At 40.7% G+C, this 17,386-nt stretch overlaps 1 protein-coding gene across 2 annotated transcripts in view; it reads left to right on the top strand.

Moving 5' to 3' along the window:
- Positions 1-17,386, top strand: part of PLBD1 (phospholipase B domain containing 1) — a 26,429-nt gene extending 9,043 nt beyond the window's left edge. For both annotated transcript variants that reach the window (XM_083400303.1, XM_083400304.1), the window contains exons 2-11: positions 1,306-1,525; positions 3,372-3,455; positions 4,023-4,161; positions 8,109-8,264; positions 8,997-9,141; positions 13,019-13,219; positions 13,314-13,454; positions 13,957-14,142; positions 16,107-16,213; positions 17,113-17,386. In XM_083400303.1, coding sequence (XP_083256429.1) covers positions 1,306-1,525; positions 3,372-3,455; positions 4,023-4,161; positions 8,109-8,264; positions 8,997-9,141; positions 13,019-13,219; positions 13,314-13,454; positions 13,957-14,142; positions 16,107-16,213; positions 17,113-17,280 — 1,547 coding nt within the window. In that variant the 3' untranslated portion in view covers positions 17,281-17,386. The remainder of the gene's footprint in view (positions 1-1,305; positions 1,526-3,371; positions 3,456-4,022; positions 4,162-8,108; positions 8,265-8,996; positions 9,142-13,018; positions 13,220-13,313; positions 13,455-13,956; positions 14,143-16,106; positions 16,214-17,112) is intronic.

The following is a 17,386-nucleotide window of genomic DNA, read 5'->3' as shown; positions in this document are numbered from 1 at the left end:
CATCTTTTTCATTTCCTTTTGAAGTCTCCAAGGCTGAGCCATGGATGATGCCTTTTGGTGGAAATACTTCAAAATCTGAGCTTTAACATCCTTTAAAGTGGTTTTGTTTTTGTAAAGATCATGCATTTCCTACATTTTTGTGCTACAAATAGGCCAGAGACTTTAGGAGAGCATGGGGGGGGGGATGCAGTTGGAAGTGGGAGGTATGAAAGTCCAATTTAGTGATTGAAAATCTTGTTGCAATTCTTACGATTGAAGCCACTGTTCCTTTTGGGTTGTTTTTTTAGGGGAGCTAATTATTCTTAATGTTGATATATTCTGGTCCTGGAAAATAATGGCCGTGTTACAACAAACGTAAAAGAAAAAAATATATGTTCTCTAGCTCTAATAAGCTAATGGAATTATCATAAGCCTGTCAGAAGAACCATTTATAATAATATGGATTTTTATTATTGACAATCTGTTTTATGTACCCAGCCAGACACACAACGGTTCTTAATGCACTAATTTGACTAGGAAGGAAATCTCTCCCACTCACATTTACTAATAGTCCCATGGGTGATATCCAGCAAAATCATACCCAGACTATTGAAATAAATGGATTTGAGTAATTGAAGTTAATTTATTTAAGTAGCTCTACTCTGACTGTAGGGCTTGCTGATTGGAAGGTCGGCGGTTCAAATCCCTGTGATGAGGTGAGATCCCGTTGCTCGGTCCCAGCTCCTGTCAACCTAGCAGTTCAAAAGCACGTCAAATTGCAAGTAGATAAATAGGGACCACTCCGGTGGGAAGGTAAACTGCGTTTCCATGCACTGCTCTGGTTTCGCCAGAAGCTGCTTAGTTATGCTGGCCACATGACCCGGAAAAACTGTCTGTGGACAAACGTCGGCTCCCTCAGCCAGTAAAGCCGCAGGTTCGTGACTGGACTTAACTGTCAGGGGTCCTTTACCTTTACCTTTACCTTACTCTGAGTGTAATTTGGAAACCACCCATGGAATAACAGAAACATTGCCACCCGACCCCACCCACACTCAGTCCACCTCTTTCCCGCTTTTCTTCCTAAAGTAACACTAATGTCTCAACAAATGAAACTGATCTGTAGAAAATGTAACTTGAAAAAAGAGACATTGCACATACTTTAGTAAACCAATAAATCTTAAATAAATATATGTTTTGTTTTTTTAAAAAAGGAACCACCCATGGATCTATATTTTCCTATTGAAATGAGTTATCCAGTACTTTACGGGACTGCCATTTGCAGTATGGTGTTCTATTTTTCCAATTTTCTCTTTGAATTATTTACAGATACTCACTATGCCACCGTATATTGGCAGAAAACTGAGAAGACCTTCCAGGTTAAGGATGTATTGGATAAGAATGGTGATGCTTATGGCTATTATAATGACACTGTACAGTCTACAGGATGGGGGGTTCTTGAGATCAAAGCGGGCTATGGTAACCAGCCCATAAGCAACGAAGACCTCATGTACGCTGCAGGTTACTTGGAGGGCTATCTCACTGCTTCGTAAGTACCGTACCTCTGAAAACTAAATGGAGTCATCTGGTGGGGGCATTACAAGTATACATGTTAGAAGAGAAGAAGAGCCAACTGAGCTCATTGTACAGTGGTGCCCCGCAAGACGAATGCCTCGCAAGACGGAAAACCCGCAAGACGAAAGGGTTTTCCGTTTGCAGAGGCGCTTCGCAAGACGAATTTCCCTATGGGCTAGCTTTGCAAGATGAAAATTGACGAAAATTTTCGGAGGTTTTTTTTGCTCCAAAACCCCTTTTTCTGAATCACTAAGCTGCTAAAAGCATTTTAGTAGCAAAACCGCTAATCCCTTAAGCCTTAAAATGCCGTTTTTAGCCCTTAAATCGCCAATAGCGCTAATAGCGCTACTCTGCTAATGGGCTTGCTTCGCAAGACGAAAAAACCGCAAGACGAAAAGACTCGCGGAACGGATTCTTTTCGTCTTGCGAGGCACCACTGTATATTTATTGTTACCGATCCATATTCCTTTTAATCATAAAACGTGTTTTCAGTGAACAAACATGGAACCATGTAAAGCAATATACAGTTGAATCATCTGTAATACACAAATAATAAATAGCTGAGTCACACATCAGGGAACACGAATAGTAAGTTTTAGTAAATGTGTAAAATTTAATATTGAAGATGCTTGCTTAACAGTAGCTGGAAGGGAATTCTAGGTATATGGGGGATGTAATCGTTCATTGAGAGAGAGCTACATTGTACTATAATAGCGTTCAGGTTCCTGAAATCTGTCTGTGATCAGCTATAAGTAAAATACACATTATCCACAATTTATTTCTGAATGTGGTTTATGGCATCATATGTATTATTAAACATGGTTGGACAAAGCATCTTAATGTTTACTTATTAGAGGCATCCAAACTTATTAGATGAAATGTGGTATCTTATTCAAAACTTGGGATAAACTGAATATTTGTTTAGTGTTCTGGGCCCATCTTGCCAAAGCCAATTTGGGACTTCATATCAACATTCATTACTGTCAGCATTCATTATGAATGTATCACAACGCATGACGTATGACTTGAGATACATGCTGGACATTTGGCCTAGAAGCAGATGGTCTATTGTTTTTTAAAAAATGTGTTTTCATAGTTTGAGCTATAATTTGAGGGATGAGGAACGCCTTTTGAGCTGGGCTGTTCTAGCTCCTGCTGGGTTTCATCAGCGGATTGGGACAAGTTCCAACGAGCTGGGTGTTGCATGGCTAATGGTACTTTTCCTGGAGCGCTTCCAGTTGTGTGCTATAACGCTATACTGAGTGGTGTGTCATTATGCTCTACTGGATGTGTGGGAACTGGGGATAATATGCCAACCTAAATATTATGCTTGTTCCTTCAGAAGTATGAACCAGTGAGAGAGGTTATAGTTGCCTCACCCTCCTACTATGCCAATATCTTTGCTCGCCCATCTTTTCTTCTAGAAGTCGTTGGCCAAAGCTAAAGTCCTGCTTGCTACAAGAAGTGGGTAGGTGGTGGTGCAAGGACCGTGGACTAGCTGAGCAAGGGGTCAGGAGGCATGGAGTGTTCCAGACCTTTGCAAATTTAACAAAACTTTTTTTAAAAAAACAACAACAATAACATAAAATTAACAGCCATCACTTCACAATGTGAATTCAGTAACCATCAGCACATACTTCTTGGGTTAAACATGTAAGTTAATATAAGTTCTCCAAATGTCCATATAGGTATCCACACAAAACTGAGGTCTATATGAAAATAAGTCCAAATGTAGCCAGGACCATGAGGTCCAAGACCATTGTCTAATGGACAGTGGGTATTTGTATTTATAACATTTCCCTCCTCTTTTTCCCCCCCAGACACATGTGTGACCATCTTGCAAACCTGTATACACAGCTGATTAAGAATGTCCTCATCGAGAGAAAAGTTAAAGATTTTATGCGGTATGTTATAAAAAGAAAATGCTCTTTTCACAAATAGGAACAAAAGTTGCCTAGAAGTTCCAGTCACCCTGGTGATATTTTCTTGTTTTTACTGAACAAGTTGATTCAGGAAAATATTGTGCCACAATAAATTTCTTAAGTCTTTAAGGTTGCGCAACATTAATGGATTTTTGTTTGAAATAGATAGTCCTCTAGAAGCATCCTGGGAGATGTTGCAAGAGTTGACAGTGCAAGGTGTCTATAGAGATGCAGGTGAACGCCCTGCACCACCCTGGTTCTTGGGCAAGTAAATTTCCCTGAGAGTATATAATATACGAACTGTTCCCATATAAAATTATAAGTGAAACAAGTTGAAAGGTGACCTGATTTAGTTATCTCTGAACAAAATAACATTTATTAACACAACCTGAGTTTTGTCAGCTGGCTACAATGTTCGTTTACTTGATAAAAGTGTGATCTGAGCTAAGCGTGTTTACTCAGGAGCAAGTGCCGATTGATCCCAGTTGGACTTAAGGCTATTTGGCTTGTGAAAAAATGCACTCTAAAGTCACATTTTCCTCTCTACAGGAAACAAGACAAGTGGACCAGACAACAAATTAAAAAAAACAAGAATGACCCCTTCTGGAGGCATGCCGGGTACATCATTGCCCAGTTGGATGGGCTGTACATGGGAACAGTGGAGTGGGCTAAGCGACAGCAAAAAACAGTAAGACTCAGAAAACCGTAAGGCTTATCACTTGAAGGGGAAAGAGAGTTTAGACCGCACAAAAAAACTGAAACGGTGTTTTTACTGCTTTCTTCTTTCTTTACATCAAAGAATCCATTTTGATTGCCGCTATCAAATTGGTGCACAGTATCAGAGTTTAATATTAATTCCAGAAACTCTTGTTTGCAACTCTAGGCCTTTAGGAAACTTGGGTGGGGTGATGAAGGTCTGTCTGCACATGCTCTACCACACACACAGAATGGGAAGTGACACTGCATGCAGCTGCTGTCATTGTAGCCATAATTGTTGTGTGGGCCGGCAGCCCTCTGGGATATCAATGAGGCGGCAGCACTGAGAATTAGCAAGTTGAGAACTGACTGGAGACAAATAGCTTTCACCTTTATTGCCAAGCTCAGCCATTTTATTTCACACTGGGAGAGTAGAGACACGAATAACTAACTGACCTTTCCGTCTTTGTCTAAGCACTGCAAGGAAACATGGAGCCCAGGGTTTATGAAGGCAGGATCAGCAGCATTTAAAATAAATAGCACTTATCCCCTGATGGTTTTGCTTCCAGCTTTCTCTGAAAGTAAGCTATGGAAACAAAGAAGAAATGAAAAAGGTTGAGAATTGTTTCACAACCAGATCTGTGATCCTATTAAGCACCTTGGAAGTAAAAATACAGTTGAAATACATTGACCTTGCTTCTGGATAAAATACATTTTGAGCATGTGTATATTATACTAGAAGTTAACACAAATGTGTTGTAACCTTCACATACCGTATTGGCCTGAATATAAGCCTTTCCCCCCAAAATTCTGACTGTGAAAAGTTAAAGTGCTGCTTAAATTCGTGAGCTTACGAAAATGGGCTTTTACGATATCACTGCTCAAACAGACATACCGTAAAATGGAACGGGTGTGAGTGCCTAAACGGGTGTGAATGTTCTAAATGATTTCTCACAAATGGTGAGATTGCAGCTGTGTATAAGGGAGGATTCATTTTGGGGATAAGGGCTGTGGTGCAGAAATGAATAGTCCCCAAATATTCTCAAAACTTAGGAGTGTTGATCCCTTATTGTTTATCTGTCTCTGTGTGCACACATGTAATACCACATGTATTAATTAGCATGACTACCACCCTGTGCATGATGTCCTGGGAGTAAGCTGCATTGAACTCTGGTGCTTAATTCTGACTGCATAGGTTCACTTTGTAAAATGCACTGATCTTTAACCAAAGAACTTTAACCTGCTGAAATGCAACAGTTGGCTTTTAATTAGACATGCAAATAATCTTGCAAAGAAGTGTTCCAATTGAAAGTTCTAGCATGAAGTAGGAACACCATCAGAGTAAAAGAAAAACATATCCTACCTCTGCAGGATTTTTGTCCTCATTCTGTGACTTTGGTCACATCCAGACGAAGTGCATGTTACAAAAAATTTGCATGGAAGTAATTTTGATGTCAAGCATAGTATTTTACAAGAAACTACAGGATAGAACTGCATCATGGATAACATTATGTGTACACAGATTAAAAAACTGTGAGTGCACAGGAGCCAGAGTACAGTATACAATAATGTATACACAGGACTCATCCCATTCTCTCCCTCATTTAGTCACTTGGAAAATTAACTTAACCCTGTGTGTACCAAAATTAGGAGCAGTTTTTCTTATGATACCAGCTGTAGCAATATTTGGCTAGTGCCACACACTGTTGTGCACAACCTCCCCCCCAGAGTTTTTGTGTGTGTTGCATTGATTGAGTCAGTAGTAGTGATGTACATGTCTTTTCTGTGCCTTACTTGTCAATATGGTACGTAAAAGCACTACAGTTCTTAAAGTGGGTCATTCATTCTCCCTCTTCAGCATCTGAGGCACAGCAATCTGAAGAGATGAAATTATACGCAGCACAGAGCAAAATGGGACCCAGAAAGAGAGAATAAAATCAAATCTGTTACAGCAGCTGGTCTGTCTTTGCATATTCTGGATGGCTATGATAGAAGTAGTATATAAACTGTCTTCTACCTGTTCTGAGCTCCATCAGAAGCATCTGGCAGAATTCCATGAGCTGCTTTTGAATCCATTCTCTTTGCCTTCTCACAAAATAAGCTCTGGGCAATAATCACCTATATTTGTTTTTCAAGGATCCATATGCCTGTATAAACAAAAGTCTATTCCATCTGTCTCTTTGTTAGGTCACTTGTTACTGCAGCATCCCATGCTTGCCAGATCCAATAACTCTTTAACTTCTGACATGCAAAACACTCCTTAGTCAAGCAACTTGGTTGGTTAGAGCAGGTGCTGATAACGCCAAGGTTGCAGATTCAATCCCCGTATTATAGGACAGCTGCATATTCCTGCATTGCATGGGGTTGGACTAGATGTTCCTCAGGGTCCCACCCTACTTCACAGTTCTATTATTCTATCTGTTTAAATACCTCACATAACTTTGAGCACCACCTTCAATGCACTGTCAAGCATCCTTTGCTCTGTCATTAGTCTAGATCTTAGGACCAAAGCATAACTCTTTGCTGAAGGAATTTCTTTATAGTCACATTTTCCAAAGAAATGAGGGGTTTAAATATTGAATATATTTAGAGAACAATGTATACATAACATACAGTTGCTTTCCTTAATCTCAAAATTTCAGTGTTTAAAGTCGCCGTCTTAAACCCCTTCCTGCAAATATCTTGGCAAATAGTATATTTTGGAAACTAGTTGCATCTAAACTCTTATATTCAAACTTCACATAATTCTCTACCCTTCTTAATCTTAAAGAAGGCTAGGAAAACAATCTTATTCCCTGCTATATTATGAAGAAGCGTATACTGAGAGGATAATTTTTTTGAAAACTTTATTGCTACACAGTAATTTTGATTAGGAAACCAACTTCTACCATGTCCTGATAATTCTGCAAGAATTATTAGCAAAGAGTTTGGATTTCCTGTTTCTCAAGGCAAAACTAATTCTACACATGATACTGAGAAGAAACATACTGACTTGCTGTACATTCTCCTCTGTTTTAGCTGTTGCATAATTTTACATGCTCAGCTTGTATTATTCCACAGTACTAGGAAATCTGCTGTTTTCACAGCTACCAGCTACAGTTTCTTCTGCTGGCATGGTTCCCTTGAGCTCCTAATCCCCAGCCCATCAACCATGCTGAAGGAGGGAGGCTTGCCCTGGCTCTGTCATTCACTAATTGTGCGTTTTTTTGAGGGAAGAACCACCTTCCCACTGTCTCCTCCACCAGTCCTATCTAGTAACAGGAAGAACTGCAGAGGGAAGTTTTGTCCTACCACATCTTTCTACATAGGAACAAAGGAAACTGCCTTGTGGCAAGTCAAATACTTGGTTCTTCTAGCTTAGTATTGTCAACATTTGACTCTCTGGGGTGCCATGCAGGAGTCCTTCTTGGCCCAACTTGGAGATGCCGGGGATTAAATCTGGGACTCCTTTCATGTAAAGCATGTGTTCTACCCCCTCAGCTACATTCTCAGTATAAAGAGAATGGGATACAAAATTGCCATTAATGGACAGCCACCTCTTCTGAGGGAACCAGAACCATGTTCACCATCTACATGGCAGCCATTTTGTTAATCGAGTTCCTCAACGGACCCCTTTTCAAAATTGGCATTGCAGTGGCTGATTTTCAGCTCTTGAGTAAAGAGGCCAACATTGGTGATGTTGCATATCCTTTTGCAGAAAAATGGCAGTTTCACATCTGATCTCTTCAATAAATTTCAGGCCTGGTAATTTGTTAATTTTTGATTTGTACACTAGAACTAAAACTTCATTACTTGTCACTTGACTTACCGTAGTTCTTCAGACTCCCTCCTTGAAAAGAAAAGTCATTCAGGCATGGACAGCTATTACTGTGTTGGGTACCACTGTCATGGCAAACTTGAGTCTAAAATTACAAATATCTCATCTCTCTTTACTTCCAGCCTCTCACTCCCTTCCAAGTCTATTTCCTGAATGCAGTTGGAGATCTGCTTGACCTCATTCCTGCCTTATTCTCCGGTTCAGCAATGACTAATTTAATGACAGGAGACTCTACACAGTACCTATGGGATATGGGCCATTGCTCTGCTCTGATTAAGGTGAGACCAACAACATTCCTGTTTCTATGTTTAGGCCTAAAAGAAAAGATGTAACCAACTGCACCCCAAAATGGAATTTATACTTTGGACCCCATTTTTCTAAGCCTCATGCATGCATAGCATTGCTAATTAAATCTCATACTGTTGGTTTTACAATGCTTTTTTTTTTTTTTTAAATCAGTTGTCGTTGTCTGTTCTCTCTAAAATAGCCCCACTTTATTCTGGGAGAAGGTTTCAGAAGTGTCCCAGTCAAAAATGTAATCAAGATATTGGCTATGCAATAGTTTGAAAGAAAAGTCAAGTCCTAAGAATTCCCTCTCTCAATCAGACCAATATTTGCATAAAATGCATATTTTACTAAAACTGATGTTCACAGAAATGGCAAATACCAAACTAAAATATATTATTGGAGAGAGAATTTTGGATTTATAAATTATTCATATACACCTTGGAAATATACAACAGGTATTCTGATATGGAATCTAAGCAGATGTGCAACATAAGAATTCAAATATAAGTAAATGGAAGGGTTAAGATGCACCCTACTGACAGTGTTTTGACAGGCAATCAAAAATGTTGAACAAAAATGTTACAAGGAATATCCGATTCAGGGATATGGATGCTATTTCCTTTTAAAAGAATAAAAATAAAATTAGTCTGTCTTTAAGCTGCCACAAGACTCTGTCATTTTGACTGCATGAGACTAACATGGCTACTACTTCTCTTGGCTAGGTCCTCCCTGGATATGAAAATATATTATTTGCTCATTCTAGCTGGTTCACATATGCGGCTACTTTGAGAATCTATAAGCATTGGGACTTTAAAGTTGATGATCCACAAACGAGCTCAGGCCGTGCTTCATTCAGCAGTTACCCAGGTAACTTAGATGTGTGAGTGGAACTCTGTGTGAGTTTGTTACGTTTGAATGCAGGAGTCTTGCCTGTATGCTGTAGAATCTCATAGTTTGCTGCCCTGTAGGAACTTGAATTCAAAGGCAGATAGGGCAACAAAGACTTTATTATCCAAATAAACCTGCAGATTAATACGTAGCAAAATTTGCTGAATGGTTAGACAAATTGGATATGGATTTGGGCTGGTAAGGAAGTTGTGCTTCTTCAGTGGACTAAATCCAAAACTTTATTGCTTAGCCAAAGGTCATCACTCATAAAACAGGACAATAAAAATGGGAAGACCATTCAAAATTTGATTAATACAAACTAATAGCATGACCACCAGCTGACGTAATCTCCCTCACCCTCACTGAACCAGTACCATTGAGTTTGCCCTAAGGAGACTCACATCCCTGTGTGTGTGATCTTGGCACCAGCCCAGTGATACTGGATATCACGAGCCTGCTTTTCAAGTCTGCCACACAAGCTTCAACCACAAACCATTACAAACCACCCAAGTGCCTAGTAGTGTTTTTGTAGTGTTGCACCTACTGAGAACACCGCATCCTTCAGTCAAAATATTTCAAGATGCCTCTAGCTGGCCCTGAATTAATTCCAGTTAGTGTGCGTAGGAAAAGGTAGATGGAATAACTTTCCTTCTTAAAGCTATGCCCCAAACTTTTAACAGAATGTTTTTAACTGGCTTTTTTACCTGCTGTTGTCATTTTGGTGCCTGGCAGATAATTTATTTTTAATTTTTAACTGCAGTTATAATCCTGTCAACTGCTTTATGCTGCTTTTATAATTTTGTAGGTTTTAGTTTATGTTTTTAAAATATATTTGTACTGTAATCTTTTTATAAACCACCCTGGGAATATGGTTGAAAGGCAGTATAAAAGGTAGTATTAATAAACAAATACCTTGCATCCTATGTTTGTGCAAGCAGAAGGCAGCTTGAAAAGTCAGTCACTCCTTCCCTGCCTCCAAGGGTGGTTGGAAACCTTTTGAACAGTGTGGGCAACTGTGCTAGGGACCTGCAGAGCACAGCATGGGGAACCGCTGGTACAAAATTCCTCTGCTCGGGGGCAAAACACCTCTCCAAACTTTGTGAGGGAGAAACTTTGTGAGTGCAAGATTTTGCATGTGCTGAGTATAAGGGTTTGATTGTTAAGTGTGCCTGCTTTTAACAACAGTGCAATATTGTATATTCATGATTGTGTGCAAGAGAAGATACATGGGTATAGGAAGAGAGATGTTAAGAAAAGGAAGAGGTCCAGAGAGGTGGCATGTGTGAGGCATGGGATCCCTGTGTGAATGTGCCACTGATCTTATTATTTTATTTATTTATTGCATCTGTACCCCACCTTCCCTTCCAAGGAGCTCGAGGCGGCACACATGGTTCTTCCCTCCTCAATTAATCTCCACAACAGCCCTGTGAGGTAGGTTAGGCTGAGAGGCAATGATGAGCCCAAGGTTGCCCAGGGAATTTCATGGCTGAGTGGGAATTCAAATCCTGGTTTCCCAGGACCTGGTCTGACACTCTAACCACTACACAACACTTGGCACTTGTAGAAGATTTCTGTTCCCTTGCTGTGGTGAGAATGGATGAATGCTGCTGTATACATTTATATGCACAAAATTTAAAACAACTTGCCTGGAAATACTTTGTGCAGTGCTTGTAGTAGTCATGCTGTAGCCTTCCCACGTGCTACTGCCTTTCTACCTGTGCAACATCCCACAATGGAGCATGCTTTTATTTTATTTTTTATCGCAATAGGGACTGTATTTTATTATATTATATTTCATGCTTGTACCATTTTCAGCACGGTCACTCCTGTTTCTGATCATGTCTGGCCCTTTGGGGGAACTGCTTGAAACACTAACATCACCTCTCATTAATAAGGCTGTGGTGAATGAGGCTGCAAGGGCCCAGTGTTCTCTACAAGGTTTGCTGAGTAGCTACATGGCTTGGATCCAGAAGATGCAATCAGAAACACTTTTGTTTGCATTGATAGAATTATGGGGCTCATTCAAGGATCCTTGAGAGTGAGCGATAGGGAGACTGGCTTACAGATGAAGTAGATAAACCGTGTCAAGAGGCAATTTCAATTACATCAAATTCTCATAAGCCCATGCAAATAGAGAAACACAATGCTGACTAGGCAGAACTTCAGAGAGCCGCCGGTGCTTGTAGTTTTCATTTTCAAGTACTTTTCCTTAGGGATGCTGATTTCCCCCTGCTATTTTCCAGGGCACATACCTGTTACAGAATCACAACCTACAAAATTAGTTCTAAGGGCTGTGTACATGTCTCTGTGTGATACCTTTTAGAAACTTATGTGGAACCAGTGAATGTGAACACCTAGGAAATTGTCATGTCTGTAGTTTTTAGATGTCTCTGTAAGAGAGTTATAAGCTCATGTCACATAAGCAGCCCATTGTGAAGCTCATAATGGAACTGAATTGTGACTTTGATGTTGTTCATTTAACTTAAACAAAGCATTCATTTCATCTTTATTTAATACTGTATTTTATAAAATATTATTCAGTCCTCCATGGACTACAGAGGTTTCATCCAATGTCAGGGGATTCTCTGGTAAATGGCTGGGTGGTTGTGGTGTAAGTCAGTCTGGTCAATTTTATATATCCAAAGGCCTTTACAATGGACAGCAGAGAATAAAAGGAAAACTTTCTTCTAAAATCATACAATGTAGCCTGTCGGAGTTTACAACATAAAAAGAAATTGACTACATTAAAAGTTTAAATTGGAGTGCATTCACATAGCTGGAACGGAGCTTCTTGGCTGCCAGTGCAAATTTGGCTCCCTGGTGTGTAAATATATAGATGTTTATCTGCTAGGAATTCAACTGTCACTTCCTGTGTGGATCGACCTGGAAGCCAATTAAGAATTGGCAGTATAGTTTCCTCTGGGCATTGTGTACAGGGGGCAAATCAGAAGATAGTGTGTGATGTCCTCTACCTGATTGCATCCATATATACATTTCAATCCATATGGGGAATTATTTTCTAAATATGTTGAGGGCATCTGTTGGAATCTTAGTTCTTCAAAGGCCCTATGTAGCTGTGGGAAGGTCAGAGTCTCAAGGTGATGGGGCCTTAATTGATTGGTCATAATTTAGGAGGATTTCTGAGCTCCTAATCACTTAAAATAGGAGCAACAAAATGACTAAACTAGACTGCAGAAATGAAGACAGGTTGGCAAGCCAGGGATGGATTTTTGTGTGGAAGGTCTGTGAGCTCTGTTATTCCCTGTGTTCAGCTGTTCAGAGGCATTGGTTCCTTTCATTCTTAGCTCCAGACAGCGGATCTTGGAGTTCCACTAAAATATGAAATAGATCCTGCAGAACTGACACCTCCCCTCCCCTGTTATACATCTATGGACTGCGCTCAAGAAAGGTGGCTTATAAATTAAATTTACAAAAATCATCCTGCTTGGCAGAGGGTTGGACTCGATGGCCCTTGTGGTCTCTTCCAACTCTATGATTCTATGATCCCAGTCAACGGACTGCTTTGCTAAGCCTCATAACAGTGTGTTATTATGTCCATTGATTGACAAGAAGATATTGTGAACTGACTGCCTAGTATTTGACCATAGTCCATTATTGTCAAATATTCCATGGATTCAGGAATGTCTGACTGTATAGGTGGCAGTTCCCCATTTAAAATTGTTTATAAGCTGTCCTTTCTTAGCAAGGTTGGAGTGCGGACTGCTTGTCCCCTAGCCTTGCAGCAGTCAGAGACAAATCCAGGAGCCCAGCAAAATTTGTTGGAGAAGCCCCAGAATAAACATTGTGAAGCATTCATTTATGGATAACAAACCATCTCCTTTTATTTTATATTCAGGTTTTTTGGTATCCCTAGATGACTTTTACATACTTGGCAATGGCTTGATCATGTTGCAGACCACAAACAGCGTATACAACCATTCTCTTCTCAAGCAAGTGGTACCTGAGAGTCTCTTTGCATGGCAGAGAGTCCGCATTGCCAACATGATGGCCCACTGCGGAAAGTCCTGGGCACAAGCCTTTGAAAGGGAAAATTCTGGTTGGTATATTTGAAGTGAATTTCTTTGTGTACGATTCTCTCAATCCTCTTGCCCCAAAAGTTAAAAGTTTAACTGTCTCCTCACTGACTTTAGGTACTTATAACAACCAGTACATGATACTGAATACAAACAGGGTCAAACTGCAAGAGAGTCTTGGTGAAGGAACCCTCTATGTCGTTGAACAGATCCCAAAACTTGTGGAATATTCTGATCAGACAAGTATTCTCCGTAGAGGTAAAAGCTTCAATAGGAGTTCTGGAGTTTGGGTTTGGTTGTTTTTTTAAAAAAAAGTCTCTGCTGAAAGTTATCACTTTTGCTTAACTAGGGAGAATTAGAAAATAGTCTAGGAGAAATTTGCAACACACCAGTAATTCCAGATTTGTATTTGTGCAAAAAGGGTGTATGTGTAGTAATGTAATGTTTGCAGGTGACTCTAGCACGCAGCAGTGTAAATGATAATAGATGGTGCTCAAAAGACTTCCACTGTTTTTGGGTAAATGCTGAGATTCTTTGGTATTTCAGCCTCTCCAAGTGAAATTTGCTTTTACAACTGTTATATCCCTTCCAATGTAAGTTCTGTCCCATTCATTTATTTCCTTGTGAGTGACAGCAAGCTCTAGAAAGAGGGTTGTGTTTCTTGCAGTTCAGCTTTCAAATTCAAAACTTTGGGAACTTTCAAGCAGTGTCCAAAACCTCTTCTCCAATGCCCCTTACCCTTTCATGTCTACTTTTACAGGATACTGGCCTTCTTACAACGTCCCTTTTCATGAAAATATCTACAATCTGAGTGGATATACAGAGTATGTTGAAAAATATGGCCTAGACTTCTCTTATGAGATGGCTCCCAGAGCAAAAATCTTCCGACGGGACCAAGGGAAAGTGACTGACATGGAGACCATGAAGCACATAATGAGATACAACAGTATGACATTTTTAATTATCCTTTAACATATGGCCAGGGAACCTTTTTTCTGCCTAGGATGACATTTCCTCTGGTGTAATTATTGAGGTCCAAATGCCAGCAACGGGGCAGGGCAGAAGCTGATGGTGGATGGGGCCATCCCAGTTTTTTATCTCTCTTTCTGCCATAGCCTGCTGTCTGTCCTTGCCACCCATTTCTTTACTCTTCCTTGCCATCCAGTGGGAGGGAGGGATCACTCTTGTCAGAGGTCTGATATCATCACTTCTAGAGCCAGTGTGGTGTAGTGGTTAAGAGCGGTAGTCTCGTAATCTGGGGAACTGGGTTTGCGTCTCCGCTCCTCCACATGCAGCTGCTGGGTGACCTTGGGCTAGTCACACTTCTCTGAAGTCTCTCAGCCCCACTCACCTCACAGAGTGTTTGTTGTGGGGGAGGAAGGGAAAGTAGAATGTTAGCTGCTTTGAGACTCCTGAAGGGGAGTGAAAGGCGGGATATCAAATCCAAACTACTCTTCTTCTTCTTCTTCCTCTTCTTCTTCTTCTTCTTCTTCTTCTTCTTCTTCTTCTTCTTCACTTGCAGGGGGCTTCTGAGTCTAGGCTGATGGCGCAGGTTGTCCACCCCTATTTTACAAACATTTCCCCTCCCATCTCCACAACGTGAAAAGGCTCATTGCAAGGAATTAGCACTGCCATCATCTGTATGCTTCCTAGCCTTTTCAGGCTGTTTTGGTTTCTGAACTGAACTGGGACAAGGAAAGAAAGTTGTTGAACTTTAACTACCTGGATACAGTTTTCAAAACCCGTTCAGATTTTGAGGTGGGAGCCCAAATCTAACAAAATATTAGTCGTCCCCCCCCCAAAGAACTTCTCAGATCTTTAGGTTTAGTCCCTTACATTTCTGTTTATTCAGCATCCATTGTGATTTGCTTGCAGAAAGTTTACGCAGAGGTTAGATTATACCTATTCAGTCTGATTTGTTTGAGGGTGTTTACATGTCTTCTCATTAAACACTTTTTCATTCCGCAGTTTTCAAAGCATTTCTGTGTCCAAAACTTTAAAAAGCCTGAGGTGGTGGTGTTTTTAAGTAGATTTTTTGCTAGGGTGACAAAGCGCTTTTTGTCCACTTTAAATGTGCAGACTGGAAGTTTTGGTATGCAATCAAATCACATTCCCACAAAATACTGACAGTCTGGAGAGCTTCATTAATGTGTGACCCCGAAATTTTGGATCCCCTCCAAACTGATGCCAAGTCTGGCAGTCCCCACAGTGTTGTCAAAATACCTCCCAGTGTGAATGAGACTCAAGTTGAACTGTGGTTAAAATCCTGTCTGTAAATACCTAACTGTGTGAGCAGTCAGGGCCGTTTGAATTCTGCACTGTAACCCCTGAGGCATTTGACATCTAGCACAGAATGGCTGAAGCATTTGTTTTCAATGCAAGGGTATGAGTCACCACTGCCTTTGCGCTCCTTTTAGCCCTGTGATCAGCCCAGGCTTAGCCATGAACCTCACTGAGTGATCTTGGGCTTCTCTCTCTCTCTCTCTCTCTCTCTCTCTTTCTCTTTCTCTTTCTCACCTACCTTATAGGACTGCTGTGAGAATAAAAGCCGGAGAGGGCCTAAACTCTTTGAGGTCAGGCGGGAGGATACGCTTGTAAATTAACTAATACAGTGGTACCTCGGGTTACAGAAGCTCCATGTTACAGACGCTTCAGGTTACAGACTCCGCTAACCCAGAAATAGTACCTCGGTTTAAGAACTTTGCTTCAGGATGAGAACAGAAATTGCGCAGCGGCGGCCCCATTATCTAAAGTGGTACCTCTGGTTAAGAACAGTTTCAGGTTAAGAATGGACCTCCAGAATGAATTAAGTTCTTAACCCGAGGTACCACTGGACAGAGAAATGCAGTGGGTCCTCATGGCTATGAACACTTGCTTAAATCCTCATTCTCTGGTTCCTTTGTTTTCTAGACTACACAAAAGATCCCTATACAAGGCACAATCCCTGTAATACCATTTGCTGCAGGGGAGACCTGAACCCTGAGTCCCCAATGCCAGCTGGCTGCTATGACTCCAAGGTAACGACTCCCAGAAGAACTGGCCTGTTCTAGATGCTTGTGGGGAGGGTGGATTCATTCATTCATTCATCCATTTATTCTCTCTCTCTCTCTCACACACACACACACTTCCTCCTCTGTTATGTCATCATATGCAGCCCAAAAATAAGGACAGTGACAGATTTATATGTGGGCTGGGCGGCTGCAGGCCAGGGCCTCATAATCTAGGAGAGCCTCAGCCTCTTGCCAAAAAAAAAATTAGAAAACAGATACCTAGGCTCAGTTGCTTGGTAACATTCAACCTGTGACATATGAGTCTATGACTCTAACAGTTACACAAGTGCATATTTAGTATGTTTAGTAAAGTTTGTGGAGGCTTTAAAGCTTCTCATAGAGTTATATGATAAATAAGTAGTGCTCTACTTTCATTGAGTAATAGAGAAAGAAGAGAATGAGGTCTTGTTTCTCATGATCAGATTCTATTAAGTTTTGGACTCCCAAGGTCTCCTAGCCCAGGGCCTGGAGTTGCTTTAATCCGGCCCTGGGTAAGAATGCAGCCTGCCCTTTCCCACTGGATCTTGTGGAAGGCACATTCACGGTATTTTAAAAACTGCTCTTTTTGTGCAGAACTCTCCATGCACAAAATAGTTACATTAAAAAATAAGATTTGCCCTTCTTTTCATTGTAAGCCGCCTTGAGGCTTTGGAAGGGAGACAAATAAATTGAGATAAATAAATTATCGGGTGCAACGGAAGCCGAGCAAAATGGAGAAGGAAAGAGGTTAGATAAGTTTTGGACCAGTAGTGTGCTGGTGTTGAGAGAGAGAGAGAGTAGCTCTGTGGCTTTTTTTGAGGGGGGGGGGGTGATGATACTGCCCCCTTTCCTTTTACAATGAAGTATTCTCCTATGATCCTTCACAGGTATCAGACCTCTCTATGGCTACGAACTTTGCAGCCTATGCCATTAATGGACCAACTGTGGAAGAGGACCTGCCTGTGTTCAGCTGGACGCGTTTCAACAAAACAAAGCACCAGGGCTTGCCAGATTCATATAACTTTGATTTTGTCATTATGAAGCCAGTGCTGTGAAATAAGTATCAGAAGCTTTAACATCTAGGGAGGGGGAAATAAGTTTTTTAAAAAAATCTACGCTTTTACTGCCATACCAAATAAACTGGCCTGTGCCCACCTGGGA

This window comes from Podarcis tiliguerta, assembly GCF_965153285.1.
Source record: "Podarcis tiliguerta genome assembly, chromosome: 10".
In the NCBI taxonomy this organism is placed as follows: domain Eukaryota; kingdom Metazoa; phylum Chordata; class Lepidosauria; order Squamata; family Lacertidae; genus Podarcis; species Podarcis tiliguerta.
Note: the sequence above shows the minus strand (reverse complement) of the source record. Positions and strands in the feature narration are given on the sequence as shown.